Below are 16,640 nucleotides of genomic sequence, written 5' to 3'. Positions count from 1 at the left end.
AAACAGTTGTATGTTTTCTGTGGCATTCTGGAGAGGGCTTTTCAAATTTTGAAAAAAATACCCTAGGTGATGTCATCATGCTCAGCTTGGGCTTGAAACTTAACATTTTTATCAGAAATTCCTTATTACAAACTGGAGGTGTGGAGTTCTTTTTATAAACTTGTGAGGGCCCTAAATACTCATCACAACATCTACATGAACCCACCGCCTTGTGGGCCCACCACTTGCTAGGATAAGCCTACAGACATTAAGCTAACAATCATCAGTCACTCAACCAGTAGCACATTTCATATAAGACTGTGCGATGTAAGGGTGCCAACTCACCGTAGGTCTATGTTTTAGCTTTAAGGATGAGGAAGACTTATAGGATACAAAAGATAAAGTCAATCTACCTTTAAAGAAATTCCTAAACATACTTACACTTATAAATCTGTTACATTTCAAATTATCAGTCACACAACAATCAACCAATCAATTTTAGAGCAGAAATGTATGGGGCGTTTAGGGTATGTGTGCATTTACACTAACTGGACCCCCAAATGACTAAAATCAGCTTTACTAACACAAGCTTTGTCATGGCATCCAACCTGCATGGCCGGTGTCTTTGCTGCATCATTTGTCTACAATCTTAGCTTCTGTTTGAAAGTCTGCAAATGAAAGCCAAACCACTCCCTATATAAATGTGATGCCACACAAAGATAAGCAAAAGTAATAACATTTTAGAAGTAATATTTTTAATTAGACATTTAATGTATTATTTCAAAATGAGTGAAATAAAACACCTGCAGTTTAACATAGCACACATCTTATTTCCTGTACAAAAATAGTTATGCAACAAGTGATTTCTTGTTCCTCTGACTATGTTGGTAATGTGATTGGTCTTTTTACATGCAGTGTAAATTGTAAGACATTGCTAAAGTGCATGCAGGAGAGCTGATTTGCACGTAGACTTATAATTTACCCCCTCTGGGGAGCTTATGTAACATTGGCTGGCATCCTATCAAATGTATAAATTGGAATATCCAATGAGCACTGCAGGTGTTTTGTTCACACAGGCTCGCTTTATTACTCTGCATGTGTGCGAGTGTGTATGCGTGTGGGCTCATCTGTGTACATCATAATTGTTTTTGAATATCTGTGCCATGTTGTTCAGTTGTAATGTTTGTTTCTCTCCCCCTCAACCCCTGTAGAGATTTTACGTTGCCACGTCTCGGCAGCTAAAGCGTCTGGAATCAGTCAGCCGCTCTCCCATATATTCCCATTTCTCTGAGACCGTCACTGGCTGTAGTGTAATCCGAGCCTATGGCAGACACTCTTCCTTTGTTCTGATGAGTGATATGAAAGTGGATGAGAACCAAAAGAGTTACTACCCTGGTATAGTGTCCAACAGGTAAGTGTCCTGTTTCAGCCCCACAGAACAGCAGCTGTGTTCCAGTATTTTTGGCTCCTCTCTTTCTGTACACAGCCACTGGTGGGATGGATTAGGCCTTTAGAGGAATAGTTTGACATTTTAGGGAATACATATTGCTTTTCTTGCTGTTGCAGTTAAATGAGAGATTGATACTGCTGTCGTATCTGTACGGTAAATACGAAGCTACAGTGTGTGTGTTAGCTTAGCAAAAAAAAATGAAAACAGAAACAGCTAGACTAGCCGTTAGACTAGCTAAGTGTAAAACTGACAATTTGTGATTTTACGCGCAGAACTTTCTGGTCCGGCTGCAAAAAATGTTGCCCCATAAAACCAACTTCAATCCTGGTTGGTTTAGAATTTGTATTTGAGTGAAAACAATGGAATTGTGCTTTTTAAGCAATCTGGAGCATAGAAATAGAATAAATATTCCATTTCCATGGTCTGGAGTCTTGTTGATACAAGAGCTTCAAGTTTTCTGAATTGGGTGCATAGTTCCGTGTGTGTGTTCAATGGAGAAAAACTGCAATATAGCATTTTTTTCTCCCCCCAGGAGATCTCACGCCAGGCACCCAGTTCATTAAAAACTTTGAGATTACAGCTTTTATTTTATTATACCAAATATTCAAAACGCATTCTAATATTGACTTGTTTCACTCTGTATGACAACCCTGTAGCAATTGCAATTATTGCATGATGATTCAGGACCAAATGTGCATTTCACTGAGGTCATCTACAAAAGCAAGTTAAAGGCTAAATAGATCAAGTGGCTTTGGCAATATTGGAATTTTAAACTTTGCGGTTATCTTTTTTGAAGAAAGAACTCGCACATCCAAGAATTCTTCTGTGCAGGTGCGTTGTAAGATAACTTGGAAACAAAAAGGAACAAATCCCGCAACCTGCGGTACTCCTCTTGATGAAGGTCTAGAGGGACCGCAACATTAGACCGAAACGTTAGTTTGTTAATAAAAAAGGTGATGCTATAAAATGCGAGAGCAGAATGCAGGATTTGTTCCTTTGTTTCCAAACTTTGCTTCAATAAAATGCAGTCCCTTTGAATTTTTGTCAAAACTGTCAAATTGTTACATGGCAGTTTGAAAACAGGGATGGTCCAGTCCAGTTCTCATGCCATGCAAGGATGCTGCTTACATAAAGTCCAGATGAAATGCATTTGCCAATTTGTGTTCGTTTGAAATGTGGCATTTTGATATGACAGTCAGTAAAAACGTAAGGACCCACAAACTCTTTAAGCAGATGCTGTTTGATTAAACAGGTTTATCAACCAACTGATCGGATATATCTGAATATTGACGAGTCCAGCTTTCTCTGGACGGAGTGCCCACATACTAAGTAGATGTTGAACAAACAACTCTTGCATTCCAGCATTATGCAGGCTTGCAATCAACGACTGTATACTGTAACACTGATTACTTATCTCACAAGTGCAGTAAAAGTAATCAAGCAAACTCCCAGTCAAGTAGCTAAATAGGATTTCACTTGCTACAGTGTTCACATACCATACAATAATATACTCCTGTGAAAATAGCCTTTAGTAATTTATTAGCATGTTAAAGCAAACTAAACTGTCAGGAATGCGAGGCTTGGACCCAAAAATGCAGAGTAGAGGAATGTTATTAAACAAAAGACTTACTACATAAGGTGTAGGAACAAACAAAGATAAAGCAAAATCCAATCAAAACAGAAGACATAAAAGGGAGGAGAAAAAAAACTACCAGGAAGAAGCGACGCAGGAGATGACAAGGAGGGTAGACGATGAACCGAGTAGAAATAAAGACAGCACAGAGACTAAATACACAAGGTAACGAGGGTAAAACGAGGGACAGGTGACATGAGGGCTGAAGAACAGGTGGAACACATCAGGGCGGGGCAGACAATCACAAAGGCGGGAAAACACAAGGCAGGAAGTACAACAAGACATGACATAGGAGAAACAGAGAGACAATAAAATAAAACAGGAAACTAAGCATGAAACATACATGGCAAAACAGAACACATGATGAGACAGTAAACCAGGAAACAGGGAAACATTTAACACAATAAAGCAGGAAAAAACTAAAACCAAAACCACAACCATGACATAAACATTATTTAATGCATCAGTGACTGTCACCACAGATGTTTTCAGTCAGCAATCAAAACACCAGTTGCGACATCACTAATGTAGGTGTGACCAGACATACAACGTGCCTGACACAATATGGGACTTAGTGCTAATTTATCCTTATGTTTTTGCATTTACATATTTATAGCAGAAGCTGAGTTAGGTCTGACTTTTAACTGTAACCCTGCTGTAACATTGTGTCATACAGGTGGCTCGGGGTGCGTATTGAGTTCATTGGGAACTGCATAGTGTTGTTTGCTGCCTTGTTTGCTGTGACTGGAAAGGACACTCTGAGCCCAGGCCTCGTGGGTCTGTCAGTGTCCTACGCTCTACAGGTATGCTACAGACTAACTGCTGTAATTTGATCAATCTGTAGCCTTTAACTGTTTACATAACGTTACATAACATAAAGTTATGTAAATCAGCAGCTGAGGTTAGTTTTGTTTGTGTTCTGTTGATACCAGTAGGTAAGTCAGGTCAATATGTTACCAGTAATGACTTATATTTCAAAATAGGTAGCATTGAGTCAATATTACCCATGTCTTTTTATATGTAGACAACGTTTCAAATAACTTATTTCTCGTTAAAGCTGCACTAATCACTATTTTTTATATTAGCAATGGGTCAAATTACTATGAAATGTTTAAGGGGTCGCTCCAATTACCACCCAATTCTGCAGTTCAACCAAGTAAGAAGTCTTTTAGCCATACATCTACCTTAAAGCTATAGTGCGTAGTTTCTGTAAGTAATGACAACAAAACTGTCAGCGCGTCCACATGATACAAGCCTTCCATGACCCCCATCCCTTATAAAGATGTTGCTATGCCAGAAACAGATGTTCATTACTGTAATTTCAAAAAGTTACGAACTAAAGCTTTAAACTAACCATTTCAACCATTTAACCATAGCTTTCAGCCTTAACTGTTTCCTCTCTGCTTAGCTTTCCAACATGTCCATGCACTGTCAATTGTTACAGCTGATTCCATATGTGGATATATTTTTAATTGAATCATAATTTATATTTCTTTCTACGTACCCCCAGGCAACAGTAGAAGTACCTGCAGTACTAGGGATCACTGAAATACATTATATGGCATTTAAATAACACCTGCCTGTATTGTTTTTGTAGGTGACCATGTCTCTGAATTGGATGGTGCGAATGACTTCAGATCTGGAGAGCAACATTGTAGCAGTGGAGAGAGTGAAGGAGTACGCTGAGACCAAGACAGAGGTATCTGGTGCGTGTGTGTGTGTGTGTGTGTGTGTGTGTGTGTGTGTGTGTGTGTGTGTGTGTGTGTGTGTGTGTGTGTGTGCGTGTGCGTGTCTGTGGGTCTTTCAAAAGTAAAATAGTGTTGGCTTTGCGCTGCAGTTAAAAAGTAGGAATTTACCCACATTCTAAAATAACTGTCCTGCTGCCAAGTCATGTTCTCGAACAACACAGGACCTATAAACTATAACTACAACCAGAGATGTTAGATTACCTTGTGCCAACAAGGGCCCCTCTGTTACATAAGACAGACAGGGCATTTGTACTGTACACAGTGTACTTTTTCAGCAGCCATCACGTTAAGTGCCCCATTCTATAGCTGGTATAGTTGTTAGTGAAAGCTTTTGTTTGGAGCATCCAGTGTGTCTCAGAGGTAAAATAAATGTTTGGCAGCTCTGAGTGACTCTGCACACACTGAAGTCCAACTCTGAGTTTTTTGAGTGATAAACAAATCAGTTCTGCTAAAAGCCAAACAGGCTGATGAGTTGTTCAGAAAGTTTTCCTATTCAGAATTGCTGCGTTTGTGTTCACAGGCCCCCTGGGAGGTGGAGGACAAGAAGCCCCCACCTGAGTGGCCCATGGAGGGGAACGTGGAGTTCCACGACTACAGCGTTCGGTACCGAGAGGGACTGGACCTCGTCCTAAAGAACCTCACACTGAGCGTCAAAGGAGGAGAGAAGGTGGGGAGGCTGTGGTGAGACATCAATATGTAATGATGATGGGTCAGCAAGGTTCACTAATCACAGCTGTGTGTGTGTGTGTGTGTTTCTGTACAGATTGGTATTGTGGGTCGTACAGGGGCCGGCAAGTCCTCCATGACGCTTTGCCTCTTCCGATTGCTGGAAGCTGCAGCAGGAGAGATCACCATCGACAAGGTGAAGATATCTGAGATAGGCCTGCACGACCTGAGGTCCAAACTCACCATCATTCCACAGGTACACAACACACTCACATCCACATTCCTTACAAGACCACAGATGAGTTTATAATAACCATCATTGATAAATGGTAAATTAATAGTTATTTTACTATTAACAAACAATGTAATGGTCATTTATAAAGCCTACTAATTATAAGTAATGTTATAATTGATGTTTTTGATTTGATCATTAGTTTAGTGTAATATAAAATCATTAGTTTATACATTTAGATAGAATATACATACTTTGTTAATGGTTAATAATTGTTTTGTAAACCATCTATAAACATTATTTTGTATGACTATTATAAAGTTGCAACTAATGCTTATAATAATTAGGGAAAGATTATTAAGTGGTTTGTAAAGCATCAAGTAACATTAATTTAGACCCAATACATCTTTTTTGGTGATCTATAAAAGAGCTGATTATTGATTATTTGTGCACTGATAATAGCTATCTAAATAAATGTTATAGATGCTTTACAAAGTATTTATTAACCATTAACAAGTTATTATAATAGCCATCCAAATAATGTTTTTTAACGGTTTACAAAGTATTTATTAACCATTAACAAGTTATTATAATAGCCATCCAAATAATGTTTAACGGTTTACAAATCATTTGGTAATCATTAACAAATACTAAATATAATATATAAAATGTTATGTGTGCAACAATAAACTGTTAAAATATGATCAATTATAGCATTACTTATATTTAGTAAACATTAATTATAATTTTGTGAGTGTTAACAGTAAAATAACTATTAACTGAAGTTTAATTATGAGTATGCGCGCTTAGCTTATTTTTAATTTCACGTGGCAGGAGGAAGAAGAAGCTACTTGCTTCTTCCTTTTTTTTAAACCAGGCTGGCCCTCAGGAAACAAGTCAAAACTGAGGCCTTCCTGGTTCATTAATCTGCCGCCTGTAGCGCTCACAGAGCTTTGGACACTGCTGGCGGGCCCGTAGCCCTCAGGGAAATAATGCGTCCAGTTTCTCTTTCCTGTCATCCTGCCATCATTTTACCATTTATTAGTGATGGTTATTATAAAGTGTTACCTTTTTTAACCTGGAGCCTCTGATTGCACTATTTACTTTACTCTATTGATCTTTATCACAGTTCTTCCCATGATATAATTCTTGACAACAGCATTTTTGAAATTGTGTTTCAGGCAGTGGTTGCTATGCACTTCTCTGTGACTGAGGCTATCTGTTTCACCCTGTTTTCAGTCTTTATGCCTGCTGGCTCTAGCTCCATATTTCATGTAAAGATATGAGAATGATATAGATCGTCTCAACTATTCCTTTAAAAATTGATTAGTTAATCAACAGAAAATGACTAGCAGAAAACAATTTTCTCGTTCCAGCTTCTCAAAAAGATTTTGTTCTATTCATTGTAAATTGAATATTTTTGGGTGTTGGTTAGACAAAACCAATATTTTTTTCTTGTGCCAAAGACTTCACCTTGTGCTCTGGGAAGATGAGCATTTTAAACTATTTCCACACTGAATGTGAAGTGTGAATTATCTTGGTTTCTTCTGCACATGACTCAAAACTACTATCCAGCAGAATTTCTCTCATCGGGTTTGTTTCTGGTTGTCTTTTATCTGCTTCAGGAGCCTGTGCTGTTCTCAGGCACACTAAAAATGAACCTGGACCCCTTTGAGAAGTACAGTGATGAGGAGGTGTGGAGAGCTCTGGAACATTCTCACCTCCACAAGTTTGTCAGCAACCAGCCAGCAAAATTGGAGCTGGAGTGCTCAGAGGGAGGAGAGAACCTCAGGTCGGTTCAGAGGGAAGGAGACACAGTAAACCAGAATTTGAATGAATAGTTGTAGCTAGTAGACATACTGAAGGTTCTCTGTCGTGCCGTTACATGTGTTGCGTGCTGTTGTATCTACAGTGTGGGCCAGAGGCAGCTGGTGTGTTTGGCCCGAGCTCTCCTGAGAAAGACGAGGATCCTCATCCTGGATGAAGCTACGGCCGCTATCGACCTGGAGACAGATGATCTTATTCAGTCCACCATTCGGACTCAGTTTGAAGACTGCACCGTCTTTACCATCGCTCACAGACTCAACACAATCATGGATTACACAAGGTTCATCATGCATGAATACTTAATTTTTTTCCGCACCTTAAAATGTTTAACATTGTTAAGTAAACTATTCAAACAGAGTTCTCCATCAACAGCAGTCAGCTAGAAGTAGTACACACAGAACAATGAATGGAATAAGGTCTCAAACCTTTTTAACCTTTTGTCAAAAAGCATTCTGGGATATCGAGGACATCACAAACATTCAGTGTCTCTCACCAAAACTCTCTGCTTTAAGAAACAAAACAAAAGTGAAGCAAAGTGCATTTCCTTCCTCATAAAACATTTGCAAAGCAGATATCTTAAAACCTGCATTGTTTACATTCATGTTAACTTGTAAGTAGTCTTTTTTTTTTTTACTATCTACTATCGATTAGTTGTCAACTATTAAATAAATCACCAACTATTTTGATAATTGATTAATCAGTTTGAGTCATTTCTTTTTAATAGCTTCTTAAATGTGAATATTTTCTAGTTTCTTCACTCCTCTATGACAGTAAACTGAATATCTTTGAGTTGTGAAAATAATCGTTAGGTGCAGCCCTACTACCTTTGCTGGCACATTGTTGTGTTTGTTGGCATGTTACCACCACCTGTAGAAATTAGAGGTGTGAATCTTCACTGATCTTTCGATTATGATTATCATGTCTTCGATTCGATATCTCGATGCATCACGATGCGTCAAATACATTTTTCTATTAAAGCCATATAGGATATTTAATTCATAGCTTTTCAATCTTCAAAAACAAAACATTCTGCAGTGCTCTAATACTAAATAAACTGGATGCATAAAACTACAGCACTGAGCACATGGCACTTCCTGAATGTGCAAAACAGAATATGTAAACAGAAAGGTTGTTAGGCATACATTAAATTGTAAACAGAAATAATCGATTATGGCCCGGCCGATTATCGATGCAGCATCGTCCATGTCCACGATTCAATGCATGGATTATTTGATTAATTTCAACACCTCTAGTAGAAATAGTGTGAAACCATTGGCAGGAATGTGAAACATGTCACATGCATGTGTCATACAACCACCTGCCAACCGCATGACATCCCAACTTAGCATCTTGTTATTCTGTGTTTGTGCACTAGGATAAATGATGAAATCAGAAGTGAGCTGAGTGTCCCTCATGCTCAAAATAATTATTACTTAGGTTCCAACTACAAGATAAGTTTTAAAATCCATGGGTGATGAACCCTGTGAGAGAACAGAGAACATAATATTTCTAATAACCGCTCCCTCTCACACCAGGTGCCAAATATTGTGCAACCATTGTGGCTCTTTCCAGTCCTGTCATGTCTGAATAAAGTCATGACAATTATTTATGTAACCAACACCTCTGTCTGAATAATAAAAAGCCATTACTTTGACTAAATAAATAAATGATAGCGATGTTACATACTTCATGTCTGAAAAGGGCTTTAGGAATGTGTTATTTATACATTAAAAACATACCTGTATGACACGATAAAATGTGCATATCATGTTTTCTTTCATTTAAAAGATTCAGAATAATTATACCTTGTACAGCCTGCTTTGGCAATACTGTGGTCATGCCAAGAATGCAAATTGGATTTGACGATATGCAACATATTAATGAGAAGGTTGAAATGTACCCTTAAATGCGTATGTAGATGCATTTAGCTTCTTCTCTTTTTTTTATAGCATTGCTCTAAAAGAAAATACCCAGGCTTTGTGAATGACTCATTCTCTCCTCTCTCTTCTTGCAGAGTGCTGGTGTTGGACAAGGGACAGGTAGCAGAGTTTGACACTCCTACAAACCTCTTATCACAGAGAGGAATCTTCTACGGCATGGCTAAAGATGCTGGACTGACACAGTAGAACTGCATTTTGTCCCAATGTTACAAACAAGGGTTGAGGATGAGCTCAGGGCAGTTTGACTCTGCATTTCAAACCTGGCAGTTGAACTGAAGAGGACCTTTTTATGTGCACTTTGTATTTCTTTCAGTGTACTTACTGCTGGTTTTGAATTAATCCTGAATTCCTTTGCAGACTTGGATCAACTAGTGGTTGCAGTTGCAAGTCTTACTGATTGTCTGAACCTATGTTCTGACATGTACATACTATTCTGTAATTGTCTTAAGTTTCTGGCACAGACTGCATTGTCCTAGGTGGCAAACACTGTCCCTTTGGCATGTGAATAGGAAAAAACAAGCCATATGTACAAATACTAGTGGATCCAAGTCTGCTCTTTAGTGCCTTCTGCCAGTGGGATAAAGAAAGCCAGTGAATGTATCGTTTTCTAATCGGTGGTCTGCTGCAAAACAAACAACAACAAAAAGGAGGAACTTTTTTATTTTATTTTTTCTACAAAGAAAAATATTGTGCCACTGTACTTTCCTCATAAGAAAAAAACATACACTTTGTACCCACTTATTTTTGTACTGTACTTTTATTTATGCAACTTTTTAAAGAATTGTCTCATCTAGGGAAGTTTGCTCAGTTACATTTGTGATTCTTTTGTGAACCAAATCTATTAAAACTTGAATTCTGTACCACCAAAATATGAAATATGATAATGCTTTTATTAAAAATAAAAGGAAGAAAAATGTTTTGTGTGCTGTATGTGAACTCCAGGTAATCACATCTAATGATCAGATTTAAAGTGTAGAACACATATAACCAAAGACCAGCAGTGACATCCAAGTCTCATTAAGAAAAAAAAACTCATTAAGACTGTAAGGTTTATAATGCAGCATAATTAACGAAAAGTTAGACTTTAATCAAAATGTGTATTCATATCCTGTAATACCCATTTACTATTAGGTCAAATGTCTTCATTTAAATGGGATGAAATACACTCGACACGTTTTTAAGTGCACTGAGCAAATGCAGAGCTGTTTTATTTGAGTGCATTGGTAGCTAAAATCATCATTGATATACATAAATGGGGTGAGCAAAATATTAGGAACACCTTTTTAGAATTTTTTTTTAAATGAGAATGTAATTATTCCAGTCATCCACTAGAGTGCGCTCTAGGCCAATCAGGGATCCAGTAGAAGTATTTCTGTCTCCAGTCCCTTCACTAAGACCTCTCAGTATCTCTATCACTTAGTCTAAACTTGTGTAACATTACCTCACTTATGAAGATGTTAGCGGAAGGTTTTTACCCCTAATTTCCCACTTAGACTGACACCACACAGTACAGCACCATGGCAGGACTAAGGAGACGAGTTTAACTCAGATCCCTGGCAGCAAGATGTCTCTTGCCCCACACAAAGACACACTGTGGCTTGATTTTTTACAGAGAAGCTGCGGTTAGCATTTCTCAATGTTTTCCTCCAATTACTGATTCTGTACACACACTCTCTTTGTCTCTACAACATGCCAGAACGGACAGATGGTGATAACCCGGGATGTATGAGTGCTCGGCTGCCAGCTTGCTCAGTAATGTCCCTGCCTATGGGCACAGCTACATGAAATGGCAGGGAGGTTTGGCTCTGTCTGTCTTCTGACTTGCCCCATCAGTTTGTGCTGCAGGCGCAGCAAACAGAAGTGAGAGGAAGATTGAAAACAACTTCAGCAAAGTGGTGAGCTCAATGCTTGTCTGTCAAAACCAAGCTGATAGGTATTCTGGGTGTTCTTTTGCTATTTTTAGACCACCCACAGTTGTCTTAAAGGAGAAAGGAAAAGTTCAACATTAAGGAGAATACGCAAATTAGCTTTCTTGCTGAGAGTTCAATTAGAAGGTCAATATCACTCTCATGTCTGTACGCTAAATAAATATGAAGCTACAGCCAGCAGCTGCTTAGCTTAGCTTAGCATAAAGAACATGATATTTTTCTTCTTTTTTTTAAATCCCATTTTATTTGTTACACCAACAGAAGTAAAATAATACCAAATGAGGAGCTGTTTCATTTTTCTGGCAGGAAACCTGTTATTACACTTATTGCACTTATTACATTACAAATATAACATTCCAACACCTCTGCTGTTAACCACTTTGCTTTTCTTTTGCAAGAATGCCATCAAGAACTTTCTTCTGTGGTAGTAGATTCTCAGGAATGTCTTTTGTCAGTTCCAAAACTGGTGCATGGTGTGGTATCTGAGCTGTTCGGAGCAGAGTTCTTCAGGAGTCAACACTTGTGGTGAAACCATAGACAGTAATATAATGGCCGAAGCTTCTGGGCCTGAAAAGTGAAGCCAATGCGAAGTGCCTTAAACCTGCATTCTATCTAATTTCCAGCAGGGGGCGACTACACTGGTTGCAAAAAGAAGTCCATTTCTATAGAAGTCTATTGGGAAATGACCCTATGTACTGCTATGTACTTGATTTATTACCTCAATAAACATTTTGATAATGAGTTTATGGACTTAATCGCGAGTCAAGTCTTCAATACAGCATGATGTTCATTTTGTAAATTATGGTCCCATTTATTTTTAAAAAGACAAAAAAGCAGGGGATGCTTTAGGGCGTGGCTACACGCCGAGCTGTCGATCAGGACAGAGGCTTAGCATTGCTAACCATGGCACTGTGTAGATTGAAATAGCTGTGAACTTGCTTTTGGGTGTTGTCTGTGTTTTAATTTTGAACTTTGACCGTCTTACTGTGTGTTTTCACTTATTCGAAGTTAATTGGGACATTTTGGTCGCCTAGATATGCCTTATTCAGCATTCTGTAAGCTAGCTTGCTACACTAGCGTTATCTGGTAACTTAGCTAATAAGGGAATGTTTGCAGTTTTTTATGTGCTGCTGCACACGCTTCAGAAGGGTTGAAAATCGGAATTTAGCGTTTGGCTTAGTGCAGCTCTGTTGCAGCCATAGACAACACTGGCTTGGCCGCGTCATCCTCCCCAGCTCCACCCTCTCGTCCAAAAAATGCTTGTTCACAGGTGGTCATATTGGTTCCACGTTGACGCCAGCAGAGTTACAACCTAAAAGCAAAACTAACATTGATGAACGGTCAAATTCATCTTAACTAAATTAAATAATTATCCTTATTGGTAAATTAACAATATATTGAGGTTAAAGATAGCACTTTAGATATACTAAAGAATATTAATACAGAACCACCAGTACTTGCCTTGTCTGCCAGTAAATGATCATGAGCAAACAAGCTGCTAGAAACAGAAGGAAAACAGATAGCGCCAGTCTATTCCAGACTTAACTAAATCGCTGAAATTGAAGAATGTCCCCTAGGCCCCTAATTTATATATATTCTTGCATTTATGTAGGCTCAAACATCCTTTTTGTAAACTATTCATTGTTTTAATTAAGAGCTGATGTTATATTTGTAACGTCCAGGTGAATACGGGGTATAAAAGTCATGTTAACTACAACCAGCTGCCACTCAGCAAAGGTTATCATATCAGAATATGTCCCACAAACATGGAGGGTTACAAAACTCATTACTAGACTTTGCCACCTCAGGTGGTACCAATAAGTGATATTTGAGTCTGGGCCCATGGAATATACCTGTCTACCCTTGTTTCCACTTTTTGTGCTAAGCTTAGCTAACTGGCTGCTAGTTTTAGCCTTAGCCTATATGTGGCATATGGGAGTTGGTTAGCTATCAATCTTCTCATCCTAATATATATATATATTTTTGGCATTGTAGGCCTTTATTTGTATAGGACAGATTAGACCTGAGAGGGGGGAGAGAGAATGACATGCAGCAAAGGTCCGCAGCTCATAGTTGAACGCGCGGCCGCTGCATCGAAGAGTATACCTCTGGGCGCCCACGCTATCAGGTGAGCTAACCAGGTGCCCAAAATGGTAAAAATATTTAAAACAAACAAAAACGAGCAGGTTGACTTTTTTTCCATCTTTTGATTCTTTTTTTTATGTGTCAGATATGAAAACCTGCTGGCTCATTTACAGCTGAGGTGAATTTCTCATTCATGATTAACGACAAAGTAAAATGAAACCTTACATTTTTTTATTACAATAAAATAAGCCATTTACATATAAGACATTTTAAATAATTAAAATGTTTAAAGGAGTAGTTTGTCCTTTTGGGAAATGTATTCATTAGCTTTCTTCGAAAGCAAATTAGCGTATTTCCCAAAATGTTTAATTATTCCTTTTTTGGACCTTTTTGTGTGTCCAGGTCTCATGTTGGAGTGACTTTATGTTTTTTGTTTTGTAAATATTATCAGGTGCTTAATGGTCTAATATCAGCTAAGCTGAGCTTCTGGAGTTGTTTGGTTTGATACTGGACTCACAAAGCTGGTGACCAAGACCCAGAAACTTAGCCTACGTTGATCTATCTCATCATTCACTGGGGTGTGCTTTAATTGTTTAAATTACACAGGAATCTAGTTGAGGAAAGTTTCTCGTAGCTGTTCCTTTTATTACAGCTTAAATCCTCAAATAACCTTTTGCCTGAGGGTGTGCCATTAGATGATTTTGTGCTTTTCAGGGTTCCTATTGTTTCATTGACATTTTCCTGAGTCAAGAAATAAGCCTATCATTTCCTATGTATTTGTAGCCCCGAGATGTATCCATCTTCATCGGGTTTGACAAGAGATTATTAATTTCTCCTCCACCAAACAGGTTCAGACTGTGTGAGGGCCATATAAAGTGAGCCAACTCCTACCTGTCCTGGGGATGTGACGGGATATATATTTGTCTTTATTTAATTAAGCAATATTGAGCTCTTCAAATGTATCTAATGAAAAGTTTGTATATGTTAACAAGGACTTTTGCGGCTGAGACCTAGAAGAATGTTGGGTTTGATGTCAGTCCATAAATCACAGGAAAGACCCCAACACACAATGCTGTAAATAGCTGTTTAAATAAGCTGATATAGTTAATCATACATGCAGAATGTGTGCAGTTGTTTGTCATTGGCAGTGAAATAGAGCAAATGTAATCCTTCTTAAAGGATTGAGACCTGCAGCTCTAGAAGCTCGGCAGGCTCGAGATAAACAGGCTTTATTTATTTGCTGGTCACACACACACACACACACACACACACACACACACACACACACACACACACACACACACACACACACACACACACACACACACACACACACACACACACACACACAAACACAGAGGGAGTCCACTGCTGTTGCACTGGAAGGCAGTCTAATAGCTCGGCTGTCCTCAGCTGAACTGTGGAGAAAACCAATTGTTGACACAGGAAAGGAATGAGCAGTGCAAACTATAATTACACCTTCATTCATTAAATGCTCTGCCAACGCACATGCCCACTGTGGAGCACATCACCTGATCTTCAAAGTATTTTATTTATTTTTTTACTTGTATTGTCCTCATCTCACCTCTGCTGTCCTACGTGACAGATTTGAAAAGGGATGTATTCAAAGTTGTGTTTGCTATCTTAAGTCCAAGGTATGAAGCCAAACTCATAAATTAAAATGTGTGAGTGTTGGGTGATAACCTGTTATGATGTTGCAATTAAATGTTGTCAATGTAAAGTCCTGCTGCCTGTATTTGCAATAGCCTGAGTCTGTTTTTCTGGAATGTGTGCGTCTTGAGATTTCCATAAATCCACAAAAAGTGGTTGTATTGAAACAACTAAGCCTGTGTACAGTACAAAGACATGCTTTGTAGAATGCAGAGCATGTCTACTGTTAAGTTTAAGTCCATGGCTGAATGTTGGTGAAATAATGGAAATAGTTGTGCAGCAGCAGTCACGTATCACTGGTCACATGTACATGTAAGTATTGTTGGACAAGAAAAACTCTTAATCAATATAACATTTACTGTACTGTACATGCAATGTGTTACAATGTTATAAACATGTCTGTCTTTGCAATATTTCTTTTATTGCTGGGTTTTAAACAATGAATTTCAGACTTTTAATTAACATTAATAATTCCAACCTTTTACACTGTACAAACAGTTGAATAAGCGTAAGGAAAAAAACATATAGAATATACAATTATTCAGTCTATTCCTGTGACTGAGAAAGCTCTAAATGTAAGCATCAGCACTCCCTCAGTATTTCAGTTTGGTTTTTAAAATTGCATGCAGTCAGATTTAAATAGATTATATTTCTTTTTCCATCAAGCTAACCAAGGTGATGCACCAAACTGAGAATACATCTGTTTGTTTATTTTGACTTATTTCACTTTATAATATGTCAAACCTGAAAGAAATTTACTCTGCATTTATTATTGTTGATCACAGTTCAAAGAGGATTATTTCCCCCATTTTTTTTTATTTCCTTTCTTTATGAATGATCAGTTTGTTAAATGTATTATGTGAAAGAATGTTGCTGAACATAATACAAACAGCACCCAAAAAAAAAACAATCTCCTAATGTTTGTTGAGCACATCCTCATTGATTCCCTGTGGGATAAAAAGTACATGTATCACAAAAAAATATTTGTATTTTGTAAGAGCCTACTGTGTGTAATAACAGAGATCCAAATTAAATAGAATTTCTCCGCAGATGTTGGTATATATGTAAAGCACCTACAGACTTTACTCTGTAAGAAGATCCTGCACCTCTGAAGGGTTTATTAAATTATGGATATTGTTGCATCAAAAACAGATGTGTTGAAATGATGAGACTTCAAAAATAAGGAAATAATCTATTTTGATTATTTAATGGATACGATTTAAAACACGAGTGATGTTCTAAAAAGTTCCTATTCTTTCAACAGGTAAATAAAAATATATTGATTCACATATTTACATATCGAAATAATCAGAAGTTACTGCATAGGCATAGTTTACCTTCATAGTCAGTAAATATTAAAACCAAAGTACACTTAATGTGCGTACATGAACAGCTTCATTTCAATTACCACAACTAACGTTATGAAGTAAACGAAAAACATGCGGTGCCTACTTTTATATTGAAAGAAGTGGAGTTTGCTT

The 16,640-nt window shown here is 37.9% G+C and overlaps 1 protein-coding gene across 2 annotated transcripts in view; it reads left to right on the top strand.

The window, feature by feature from the left end:
• abcc3 (ATP-binding cassette, sub-family C (CFTR/MRP), member 3) overlaps positions 1–10,391 on the top strand; it is a 68,023-nt gene extending 57,632 nt beyond the window's left edge. For both annotated transcript variants that reach the window (XM_078280054.1, XM_078280056.1), the window contains exons 24-31: positions 1,191–1,390; positions 3,739–3,865; positions 4,660–4,761; positions 5,331–5,477; positions 5,574–5,732; positions 7,334–7,500; positions 7,621–7,815; positions 9,550–10,391. In XM_078280054.1, the coding sequence (XP_078136180.1) occupies positions 1,191–1,390; positions 3,739–3,865; positions 4,660–4,761; positions 5,331–5,477; positions 5,574–5,732; positions 7,334–7,500; positions 7,621–7,815; positions 9,550–9,661 (1,209 nt within the window). In that variant the 3' untranslated portion in view covers positions 9,662–10,391. The remainder of the gene's footprint in view (positions 1–1,190; positions 1,391–3,738; positions 3,866–4,659; positions 4,762–5,330; positions 5,478–5,573; positions 5,733–7,333; positions 7,501–7,620; positions 7,816–9,549) is intronic.
• Positions 10,392–16,640: the final 6,249 nt, after the last annotated feature.

This window comes from Sander vitreus, chromosome 21 (genome assembly GCF_031162955.1).
Source record: "Sander vitreus isolate 19-12246 chromosome 21, sanVit1, whole genome shotgun sequence".
Lineage (NCBI taxonomy): Eukaryota > Metazoa > Chordata > Actinopteri > Perciformes > Percidae > Sander > Sander vitreus.
The sequence above is the reverse complement of the archived record's forward strand: the minus strand, read 5'-3'. Positions and strand labels throughout refer to the sequence as shown.